At 45.9% G+C, this 12,415-nt stretch overlaps 1 protein-coding gene across 1 annotated transcript in view; it reads right to left on the reverse strand.

Moving 5' to 3' along the window:
- Window positions 1–11,257, reverse strand: part of FRMD4A (FERM domain containing 4A) — a 208,531-nt gene extending 197,274 nt beyond the window's left edge. Inside the window, exon 1 of the mRNA XM_035549543.2 lies at window positions 11,085–11,257. Within this exon, the coding sequence (XP_035405436.1) occupies window positions 11,085–11,150 (66 nt within the window). The 5' untranslated portion in view covers window positions 11,151–11,257. The remainder of the gene's footprint in view (window positions 1–11,084) is intronic.
- Window positions 11,258–12,415: the final 1,158 nt, after the last annotated feature.

Below are 12,415 nucleotides of genomic sequence, written 5' to 3' on the forward strand. Positions count from 1 at the left end.
CTCTTGCCAAAGAGAGTGAGAGGGACAGGAAAAGATGGAAATATCTTAAGCATGACTGACTAATGCAGAACCTTTATGTGGAATAGGTGCAGAGTAATGCTCTTTGTTTCTTGCAGTATTTTTAATGGTCGTTAACCCCCCTGCTATCTCACAGGATGCCTGCCTGTTTATTTAAGACCCAGGTACCTGTTTATTTAATAACCAGGTTCCTGGCATCTCCCAGCTGCCCGTGGAGAACCCTCGCTTGCACCAGCAGAGCCACTGGGGACCTACTGGTGGAGAGAGAGGGCAATCTGCTTTACTGGGAGCTCCGACTGGACAAAAACTGAGTCAAACCTGAGGCAGGACCTCAGTGGTGAGGTTTTTCAGTGGGAGCAGGGCAGCAGAGATCTCTCTGCTGTCCCAGTCCGAAGTCCTTGGCTGGGGGAACTCCTGCTCACGCCAGACCTGTTCCCCATAAGCTCTCGTATTCCTGCAAGCAGGGTCTCCTGCAGGTCCACTTCTTAGACCAGCCTTGTAGGTAGATCTTTATCCACTAGGGGGGATAAGGATCCGTAGCATGCATCTCCAGCAGGGTCTATGGTCAACCAGTCTTGGGGACCAGAAGCAGGCAATCTCTCGGTACCAGCATGAAGCACCACATGGACTTTTCCTCCTTAAGGGAGAGAGGAGCTTTAGTTCAGTCTTTTGCACAGTCCACAAGTTCTTTGTGCAGGTTTTTCGGTCTTGTAAATGAAATGCAAATCTGCATATTGCTTAAGGTAGCTGAACAGTAATAAAAATATTCTTTGCAGGAAGCCTCTGGTGCATGTGAGTAGAAGAAATCTATCCATATGTATGGTACAGGAGCCAGTTCCAACAGGATCTCTGCTTATTGTGGGCCTGACTCCCCCTTTACTTGCTGTGCTGCACCCCAGACACAACCCTACAAGTATTATTTACAGAACCACATAAAACTGGAGGCCTGGACCCATTAAGAAACTTTTTTTTTTCTTTCTGTCTCATTCCTCAATTCCCAGTTGACATGAACCTGGATGCAGGAAGCCAAACCAGAGTCAATTAGGACTCTGGAAATCATCTGGATTTTGGTGTTATTTTTAGAGTTGTTCAAGGTACATTGGTAGGCAGGTGTATAGGTCCATTAGGATTAGTTTGGGAGATTACCTAGAGGACAGGGAACATCAAACAGTCTCTTAAGGCAGTGTTTCATGGGAATACAGCATAGGTGGAAAATAATCTTACTTGAGGTCTGTGCCTTGATCTTGTTCTCCTTAGAGCCACAAAACATAATGGCTCTCCCTGGGCTCCTTGCACTCCCTGTTGCTGTTAGGATGTAATTATTTTTCTCTGAGCTTTTCAGATCCAAGTGCCAGAGCGGTGTGTGGGAGCAGAGGCAGGTTAAGATGACCAGACACCGCTGAGGCTTCATACATCTGCATGTTCTGCAGAGACCATCTCCAACCGACCAGCACAGTAGGAAACGAAAGCCAGACCATTGCAAGGGAACATCCTGGCCTCACCACCACAGACCCTCAACGGAGGCACGCTATATTTACTAACTGCTGAAAGACAAAACTCTTTAAAGCAGGGGATGCTTTTCAGTGCTAATTGCAGGCTGCCAGGAGCAGCGGTTTGTGGTAACGATGCATCAGAGGAAAGCACATTCCAATAGATTGCTATTTGGACTAGCTTTTTTTTTTTTTTTTTTTTTTTTTTTTGTCTTTAATGAAAAGGAAAGAAGACTCACTTCAGTAAGTGTCTGCTGGGGGAGATCGGTGAATGGAAATCAGTGACAGCAGCGGCACAGATTGAGGTGCAGCATGCTGGATCTATCACATCTGTCAATCAGACACTGCTTTGCGAATCTGAAAAGTCACTCGGTATAGTAACACCCCCTTCAGTGCTGTACTCCATGAAGACACGAGTACAGCAACAGAACAAGAGAACAATGGTAGCTGTGGCTTCTGACAGCGCTTTCCATCCTGGGTGATAGCTATAGTTTCTATCAATAGCAAGGCCAAATTCTTCCCTGGAGTCCCGATAGGGAAACCACTCGTATTTGAGCTCTGTAGCAGCTCTTATTCATTTTGTTGGAATTTCTTACTTCCTGCTGTAAGAAATCCTCCTGAGCTGATTTGTTGGGCACGGTGGAGCAATAGGAAGGCAATGAGAAAGGGAGATGCTTTGGGGCTACAGTCCCTGCGGTGACTTAGGGTTTATTGCACCCAGAATCAGACTGTAAGGGGAACTGCCACTTTGGGAGAGAAAGATAAGCACTGGTTGTCATTACTAATCCAGCTTGTCTTAAAGTTTAAAAAAAAAAAAAGCAATTTTCCAGTCTTACACAGTGTTTCAGAGAGAAATATTATGATCACTCTAGCCTAGGGAGTGATGTGGGAAAACACACCCGGTGGTACTCCCTTCCCGTACTAGCCTTTTCCACCAGAGCTGGGAATAACCCAGCAGCCTGCTGGGGACAGAGGGGCTGTTTGTGGTCCCCAGTCACAGGGGTTTCCTCCAATCACCTCTGGACTCAGAGAAGTTCTTATCTGATGTGGGTTGCTGTAGGTTAACCCAATATGTAACGTTAGATGTTTCTAAATTTCCACATCCGTCAGTGTTTCAGCAGAAATGTCCACGTGTGGTATGAACGCAGGACCCCAGGAGTAATAACTTTTGGGAAATCATTGATCCCGTGTCCTTGAGAAAATGGGTTTTGGTTGACAGGTCAGAGGCTTTCTGAAATACTAAAGTGTCAGAAAGCAAAATGTCATCTCCAAACAGAGCACTGTGTGCAAACCTGCTTCTGCTCTTGGAAGAAGCTCAGCGGGGTATGACCTCTAGTGAAAGTCCTAGGGCAGATGTAGACACTCCAGAAGATGTCTTCAGGAAAGGGGTGCTGCAATCTGCACCCTTCCTCTTCCCCTGCTGCTCTGGGAGCAGTCTCTGTACCTTTTCTCCCCCCCACCCGCTGCCCAATGCACAGACCTTGTAGGGGAAAGTGGTCCCAGCCTCTGTGCACCCAGATGTATGGGCTGCAGGCAAACCCCAGCCAGAAGAAGAGCAGCAGACAGCAAGCGGGGCCTCTGCTGGATGGAAGGACATTTCCCTTGTGTCTTGGTGTGCCGGCAGGTCGGCTCTTTTCCCACATAACTCAGAGGGGCAGTAATTAATTAGGGAGGGAGCTCGCCTGACCCCATTGCCCCTGAGACACGCCCCTGTAAACATCACCAAGGGATCGGAGGGGCCGCCGCTGACTTCCAGGGCTTGTGTAAACAACAGAGGAGATATTTGGCAGCGACCCGACATTCCCACATCGTGGATGTGCAGCAGAGGCTGGATGCAATGCACAGGATAGCAGTCGTGCACTCAGCTGGGACTTTGAAATATTTCTGTCAGGGACCTGCTCTAAAGGCTTTGTACATCCCAGCGACTACAGGGGAACACGCACATACTTGGTGCATCTCAGCACCAAGTCCTAAAATGTTAGTGAGTTATTAAACGTAGTGCTCAGCACTGCTGATTTGCTTCAGTTCCTGGAGAAATTAGGGCTTTCTCAGCACAGCATGGGAGGTACTCAGCCTTGAGCTAGATGTAAGTCTTAAACAGGACCCGTGGCATATGGACTGTGTCAAACACAGGGAAGATAAATGCCTCTTTGTGCTGTGCAATTTTCTTTTTCTTTTCAAACTTCGTTCTTGTTACATCGCTTTGATTAATCTTAATATATTGCAGGGAAGTGCTTGTGAAGTAAGGAGAGCTATGGTGCCCCAAGAGAAAAGCACGTGGACAGCAGAGAGGCCGTCATATCCCTAAAGAAAGGAGGAAAGTGGAAGATTGATGGGTGACTTTAGGAGTATTTTTAAGCCTTATCGGAACTGGTAAGCAGCCTTTCAGGCAAACTTTGTTTGTAGCTGAGATCTTGCAGGCATGGAGTAAAGACAGTCTTTCTCTGAGTGAGAAGAACACTTTGTTTGCACAAAACTGAAGGAAGAACTGATAACACTGGCAAAATATAAAAAGAATTGGTCATATGCTGTACTTTGTAGATTTATATGGAGAGATGAAGAATTGTGAAAAGTTTGTCTGGCTCTCTGGTCCGGTCCTGGGGTCTCTCCCTGTAACTCTTATCAGTTTGTATTTTTTGTTTTAGCTTTTCTATGCCTTCCAAGTTGTAACAACACTCTACCTCAGTTGTAAGGGACATTTGGAGTGGCATTTACCTCCTCTAGCTTTGGCTGCCTTCATCTGAGCTTGTCATCTGCACTCCTCTTGTCATCAGTGAGGAGAAATGGGCACTAGCAAGATTTGGGGAACCGGACCTACTTCAGCTGCCTACATGAGTGGAATATGGATGATAAGTAAAAGTCTCATTGATTATAAAATAAGTTTGATAGCTGGACACTCTCAGTCTATGTCTCCCAGCTATCAGAAGTTCTGCTGTGTTTAATTTTCTTGCCTTTCCTATCCTTGCTGGCATTCACAGACCTTGACTCCCAGCCCTTCATTCTCACCATCTTCTTTCTGTGCGTTGTTCAGTGCAGGCAAGCAAGCCTGGGCTGCCCCACAAAGCTCTTCTGTTCCTCAGAGGGTTTCTGAGGGCCAACAGCATGACCTGACTCATGTGAGGGTGAGGCTAGGAGTTTTCTGCAGTTGACTGCACTGTTCACAGGGCTGCAGCACAACACTACGGCTTTTCTTCTGCTCCAGAGCTCTTCGTGGCAGCTGTGCCTAGTAACTCACATCCCTGGACCGTGTTCAAAAAATTACTTTGCAGATTCATAAACGAACATCTACAGTGGGTTGCTGAATCCAAAGACACCATTTCTGGGTCAGGAAGCCCCTGAATGCACACAACTGGTGATTGGACAATGACTGTGGAGCCTATGGCTATGTACTTGCCCTGTTCTTACATTCATCTGTAGGCACCTGATGTTGGCTGCTGCCAACGACACAATGCTGGACTAGATTTATTGGAAAGACCTGGTATGATCATTTTAAGATTCTCATGTTCAGAAGCACCTCTCTAAACAAATCCTCATGAGCATTTACCTAAGGGGAGCTCTTTAATGTCACAATATTGCTAACAAACTCTACTTTCAATACATGTCAAGAAACTGGCAAAATTCAGGCCTTTATATCTCCTGTAAACTGGATGCTGAGGATAAACTGGAGGATGTTGTAGTTGTCAGAGAGAAATATACCCATTATATTGCAGCAGGTGAGGTTAACACACACATATTTCCGTTATGCATGATTTGTGCCTGCTCCAAGTATAAACTTGCTGCTTGCTCTTTGATTAGCAAGTCCTAGCAGCCTAGCAAAGCCACACAATTTATTCCTGCGATGGAGGTTAATGAATCACTTTACAAGTTGATAATGTCTTATTATTGCATTGGTTATTAAGAAGAATGTAGCATAGACACTGAGAGACAATAGTAAATTCAGGAATGTTTGTTTGGTTACAACAGGGATGAAGAATTCTGTGTGCAGGGTGCAGTTGGTGGTTGAAGCAACCACCTTTTTACACCCTTCTTCATCCCAGATTGCCCACACCACTAAGAGAATGGCTCTTGTTTACCAGTGTTGATGGTGTGAGAAAATAACAAGTTTAATGGTGTAACCACCACAAGAATGGACAAAGAATAACACCTATCTATGAGATACTCAGAGATGCTTGGACTAGATGCAAAGGCACACACTTTGTCCTTGACACTGGAGATGTACACCCCAGACATTGCCAGTTTGGATTATTCTGCAGTTGTGGTGAAGTGTTATAGTTGGAAGGGAACAAATCACCACAATGGGATTATGAAAGTCAGATTTCTACCCCCTTTTATAATGTGGGACGGGGGAGAAAGGTGTTGCTCGTCTTTCTTTGTATCCTTCTGTCTGGTTCTCTGTCTGTAAAGTGATGAGGAAAAGAGTTGGATGTTATCACAGCTGTTTTTGTTGTAACTTCTGTGTTGTTACTAAATGCCAGGTCACTTAAATGTCCCTCCCTTGACTGTTCAGGGCTGCAATACATGGGCCTAAGTAGTGGACAATTCAAATCCTTACTGGTACATGGTGGCTTTGACTGCCTTGTGGTGACATCCCCATTGTCAAGGTGTGTCATGGAGCCCTGCCTCCTCTTAACACCCTCTTGGCAAGGGAGCTGACCCTCATTTTGGACTCTTCAGGGTTTGGTTTTGATGCCTGCTCCTTCAAACAAACAACTTAAGATCTGGCTGGAGACAGGAGTTTGAGTCAGAGCTCAGTTCCCATTCATAACTATCTGTCAGAAGAATGAGCCAAACTACTTGCAGCATTCCAGGTATTTTCCTCTGACTTCCTCTGACTAAGTTATGAGATTAGAAACAGAGATTAAGCTTCACATCTTTGTTATTTTGTTAGAAGGGAGAAGAACAGCTGTTTCCCAGGGTGATGGAGGAGGCTGGAGCATCACTAATCAGTTGTTTTCTTCCAGTCCTGATGGCTACATCCACCCAGAGCAAGGCAACCACAGCCCTGACACAATCCAGAAAGGCCTCATGCATGTTATTTTCATGAGGTAGCCTTCTATATATTTAAGCACGTATCTATATCTATATAGAGATATATGTATATGTATATATTTACCTGTGGATTGTGGTGAGAGGAAGGCTGAGTGGCTGGCTGTGGGAATAGGTAGCTACTGGAATATGGATGGAGAGTATGGTGGATTTGGCAAGCTTTGTTGTGTTTGGATGATATCTAAGACCCCATAAATCATTGGAAACACATTGCCTGTTGTTTCCCACATTTTATTTGGAGTGGGCTAAGGATGCAGTGCCCATGGTTTAAAGACTTTATCTAAGACTCTCACCTGGGTCACCTACTACATCTCTGTCATGCCTGCTTTCAGAAATCAGTCTCCTTTTTCATGTCAACTCATGTTTGAACCATTTAGGTTGGAAAAGGCCTCTGAGATCTTTAACTTACCATTGCCAAGCCTACCACTAAACCATGTCCCTAAGCACATCTACACATCTTTTGAATACCTCCAGGGATGGTGACTCAACCACTTCCCTGGGCAGCCTGTTCCAATGCCTCACAACCCTTTCAGTGAAGATTTTTTCCCTAATATCCAAACTAAGCCTCCTCTGGTGCATCTTGAGGCCATTTTCTCTTGTCCCATCACTTGTTGCTTTGGAGAAGAGATTGACTGCCACTTCGCTACAACCTCATCTGAGGTCTCCATTCACAGACTGCACAGCAATAATTAGCCAGTCCAGGGGTGAGGAGGGTTTGGCTCAGGGACAACTTTTGCAAGCTGTGAAATAAGCACTCAGAGCCCATATTTCTCACCCAGACCCCTTTTCTCCTTAGCACACCAAGGGGACCTGCTGAGCTTGTCCCCACACCACCTCCCTGCTTTGGCCCCGGCTCCCTGGCTGGGTTTGTGCAGGCAGCCAAGTCCAAGCAGCTCGGTGGCAGCCCGCCGGTGATGACAGCTAATTAAGGAATGTCATGTCAGAGGCTTCCCTTTTATCTCATCTCGTAGAGGCCAGCAAAGCTCTCCGACACCCTTTATTAATGGAGGAAAGGAAGTGTCAGTGCAGCAACAGCTGCTTTCCTGATAGTGGGCTGACAGCACGGCGAGTACACCATGTCCTGGAAGGAAGCAGCAGTTCATGCCATCGGGATGCAAATCCCAGGGGAAACGTTAAACATATCTGCTGCCAAGGCTTGCCATCCTTACTCTGAATCTCTGCCGAATTCACTCCAGGTGAGTTCTTGCAGGAGCACTTAGCTAAAAACCTTGTCCAGAGTAAAACTGGCCAAACCCTGTAGCATTTCTTCAGTCTGTGTTCTTGCAGAAGCCAAATTACATCAAGGTGGGTTAGTCTGAGCTGAGCTAGGGCTCGGCTTCTTTAGAAACTGGTGGTTGCTTCTCTTTTGTTGTCTGCTGTAGCCTTTCTTTCTGCACTGTGATAAAATGGGCTTGGTACAGGCTGTTAAAGCAGGCTTTGTCAGTGGCCACTGGCCCTGTGGTGCAATGATCATTAAAACTAGATTTCTTCAAAGGAAAAAAAAAAAAAAAAAGACAAGACAAGGCTTCACAGACCACAGTTACCCAGTTTCACAAGTAATTGCTTGATTTGGAGCAACGGAGGGCACCGGAGAATTGGAAGAGGAACATTATGGTGATAGATCGCTGCACTCTGTGAGCAATAAAGCTGACATGGACGAAGATGCACAGTGTGGAGCAGCCTTTGAGATCATGCCCAGGAGGGTCCTGTCACCTGGCAGTCCACCTGCCTGCAGCTGACCTGGCCCCACGCTCCTAACCCAGGTATTAGCCTTGCTGGTGATAGCAAGGTGCTTGGTAATGGATTAGTGACCTCTGATGAACCGGGGGACTGGAATGAGCTATCACAGCCACAGCTTTATGTTCTGCCCTTCCTTCATACTGAATTTCATATTTTCCGTTCTGTATCCACTTGTAGATATTGCTCTTAGCATCACTCAGTGGACAGGGTGGTTAAGACCAGACATAGCCACAAGGCAAAGCAATGCATGAGTAAAGCTTGAAAGTCGTGCCTGATTGTGCCAGGCAGAATGATTCTCCGTTTGGAATATTTGGTCTCAGTTATCCAAAATTCTTCCTGCTTTAGCTCCTGAGTAATTTTTAGAAGAACCCAGGCAATGGAAAACATGATTGCTCCTCAGGGAAATCTTATTTTCTTGATTTGCCTACAGGCTAGATTAGGTTCACAGCCCTGATGGCCAAAGCGAGCCATGAAGTCTGGATGTGCTACCACTGCTAAGTCGTAAAGCCTCAGCCTCTGCAGGGGGACAAGTGGGGTGAAGAAGCACAGAGCTGACACTATTGCACTGTGTCCCTGCACAATGCTGCTCTGACACACACCCCAGCTCTTCCAGAGCCAGCTGGGGGCTCCGACGCAGCGCAGCATGGCACCGCACGACACATGGCACAATGTCCCTTCATCACTGTTTCAGCTGTGACAGCAGTGTCCCAGCTGGGGATGTGTCTTTGGGTTTCTGGAATTGCATATTTAAATACTGCATATTTAGTTCAAAACACAACCTGAGAAGAGATCCATTGGTTTCATGGACTGAAGCCACCTGGAGAATTTAGCCCACACTTTACTTTGGTCTTTTGTATCCTCATTACAGAGAAACAAGCAAGCAAAGAAAAAGAGAAAAAAGAAGAAAAAAAAAACACCACCACCACCACCAAAAAAAACATGAGGAAGACATTTGGATGGAGGTAAGATGTGGACATAAGAATGGCCAAAACCTAGGCACAGCTCCAAAACTCTGTGCATGATGGGACATGAAGGAATAACTCCCTATGACCTCTCCTAAAGGGTTGGGTGGTTCCCAGCAGAGCAGGAGGCTTTTCTTGCCCTTCAAACACAACCACATACATGTAGCATTGCAATTTTGGCTCTCACTGGCCTCAATCAATTCAGCCATCCTTGGTTTTCTAGATCTTGGCAGTCTCTCAGATCCTACCCAGCAATAAAATGCCTTTAAGCACCCACTGTTCAATGGCACCTGCCCCATAGAGGACAGGGCTCTCAGCCTCCCAAGCTTCAAGCACTCAGCTTGACAAAATGATGCCAAGCTACAAATAGAATCAGAGGCATCGTGGTGCCAAGCTCATTCTACAGCAAGTGCAATAGTCCAAAGAAAGCATCGTCCCCCCTCCACACAGAGCATCTTTCACAGCCTGCTGCTGTCATGAGATGTGAACATTAAATCTTTGCTTGCCACGGGGATTTACACTCTTAGGAATTTTCTCTAACATGCATGGTACCCCTAGGTGGGGAAAGTGGTAAATAGGCTTTAGGTTGATTCATATCTTAGAGCCCAAAGTGTTTCAAACCCTACAGAGAGCCTTTGACAGGGCAGCCCCGTGGTGTTTTCCTCCACCCCCATCTCAGCAACCTCTGGGAAAGGGGACAGGGCACTCCCCAGAGGACTGCAGGGAGATGTCAGCACAGAGGGGCTTGAATCCACTTCTCCCCCAGCACAGACGGGCACCTTAGTAGCTGGACCACAAGCTGTAAAGCTGGCAGGCTCTCCTGTTTTTTGCTTTTGTGGTTGATGCCTAAGATTCCTTATCAGTAGACCTTGAAATTTGAGGCATTTCATTTTAAAGATGCCAAAATGAACTCTTTTGAAAATTCAGAATGCCATTGCCTTCTTATTTTTTTAATAACTTGAATTTACAAAGTGTGCAGATTACCTTGGCATGACTTTTTTGAAGGAGATAAAGGACCTGACAATCCCTCATCGTTGTTTCCCTCCCCACAACCCCTCCAAAAACTTCCAAAACTTAGCTGACTCTGGCTATGGCAAACACACACCAAGTTGTGTTTGAAAAATCAGGAATCTCTTCTGAGATCATTAAACTAGATCATTAAATCTAGTTTTAATGATCATTCCTCTTTCTTCTCTTTTTAAGAAACTTTTAAAAAGAGATTATAGAGACAGATTCTTATCTCAGGTGTGCAGAAGAAAGTCATACATCGCTTCACTGAGCTTTGATGATCTCTAGGAAGCAATTCCAGATTAACAGCAGTTTAAAGTGTGTGGCATATCCAGGAGGAATAAACTTGATTTTAATGAAAAGACTTATGCTTGTTCCTTCATCTCTTTCAAAACTAACCCAAAACTATAACTAGTAAAAGAATTTAATCTAATAACTATTAAAAACCTTAAGCCAAAGATACTTGATGCTAAGCAATCCATAGCTTAAAAGTTTTGTCAGTGCACTTCTTTTACAGAGACCTTCCTCGAACTGTTCTGACCAAATCTCTCCTCCTTTTCGTGTGCTTCATGAATGATGATACACAAAACCAATGCAAAACGTATCCTGCCCTGGAATCACGTTGCTCCAGTTTTACATATTACCCCTTGTGGTAGACCCTTTAGCTGTACCACAACACACTGCTGGTGTGGGACACACAGTTTATCAGGAAACGTGAAGGAACGAAGCCAATGCAACACTTGGATACACCATTAAATTTGTATGCTGCCTTCTGGATTGCTAGCATCCCGCTTTAAAAAGGAAATTGTAGCTTACTTACGAACACATCCATTAGTAGGTGCTCCAGCGTCACTTCAATATCCTCTAATTTAGCTGCTAAAGTCATTGTGAAGTCAAATGTTCGCTCCGGCCGGAGAAGAGCCCTCAGGAGTCCCAATCCAAACTGCCTGTGGCCAAAGCTAACTCTCAAGCTGCAGCAAATGAGTTTTCTCACAGATAAAGAAAATCCGAGAAATCAAAACATAGCATCTGAGTGCAGCTGATGGCTGGACTCTGTGCCGGCTGCCAGTCCTGCTCGCGGGACCGAGGCTTATTCCATGTGTGCAAAATGGGAGCAGAAGCTGCAGTGTGCGTGCTGCTTCCCCTTCAGAGCTTCACAGTCAGAAACATGGAGTTATATCTGGGAAACCACAACAGAGGGAGGGAGAGACACACACAGAGGGAGAGCGAGGGGAGGAATGGAATAAACCGCCTTTGACTATGACTGATATTTATAGGACTACTTGTTTTTGACTCCAGTCCATTTCTCTGTTCATTTCTGACCTTTCACAAATGGCTCAACACACTGGAGCGTATTGTAGGACGGGGGCAGCAGGTCCCACAGAAGTTGGCTGTGACCAGCGCTGGGCCAATTCACACAAGCTCCCCATCAATAGCTCTTTGTCAGCGCCTATCAGGCTCTGCGCTGTAGCTAGTGACAGAGGGGAGCACAGACGTGTAAAAAACAAGGAAACAAAAGTTGTTTGGATGCTAATTTTTTCCTAAGAGTATTAATAGATTCCCTTACCCGCTCCCCAAGGCATGAGACTACAGTAAGCACTGTGGTGACGGCTGGGGTTATGTACAAAGGGGAATAACCTCATATAATCCCACAGGGTCGGGTTCTGCGAACTCCCTGGCACCCCCTCCGAAATGTCCTCCAAGCCTCACCGCATCCCTGTGCAGGATGCAGAGCATTTCTCGGGTCCAGACCGTTCCTGTTACTGTATTTGTGGAAAGTTTAAGGCATGATCCTAAGTGCTTGATCCTCCTCCACACATCTGCTCCTGCTTAAGTCAATGGAGAAGAGGTGACGTTGCTGCTTACTTAGCACTTCTCGTCTCTACCTCTCACAGCACCTCATGGAGCAGAAAGGTGCTGATGGACCTGGTCCAACCGAAGCTAAACCCAATGGGAACACTTCAAGGATTTTGGTTAATGCTGGCTGGGAACCGAATAGAAAGGAAACTGAGGCACAAAAAGGACAAATATCGAAAGTCTTGGTATGGCAAGGAGTGGTGCTGAAATATCCTGGGTCCTAGACAGGGCCAAATTCACCAAACTGCACTCCATGGTATCCACATTCCTCTGCCAAAGCCTTTTATATTTGTT

The sequence above is a fragment of the Cygnus atratus genome, chromosome 1, assembly GCF_013377495.2.
Source record: "Cygnus atratus isolate AKBS03 ecotype Queensland, Australia chromosome 1, CAtr_DNAZoo_HiC_assembly, whole genome shotgun sequence".
Classification (NCBI taxonomy): domain Eukaryota; kingdom Metazoa; phylum Chordata; class Aves; order Anseriformes; family Anatidae; genus Cygnus; species Cygnus atratus.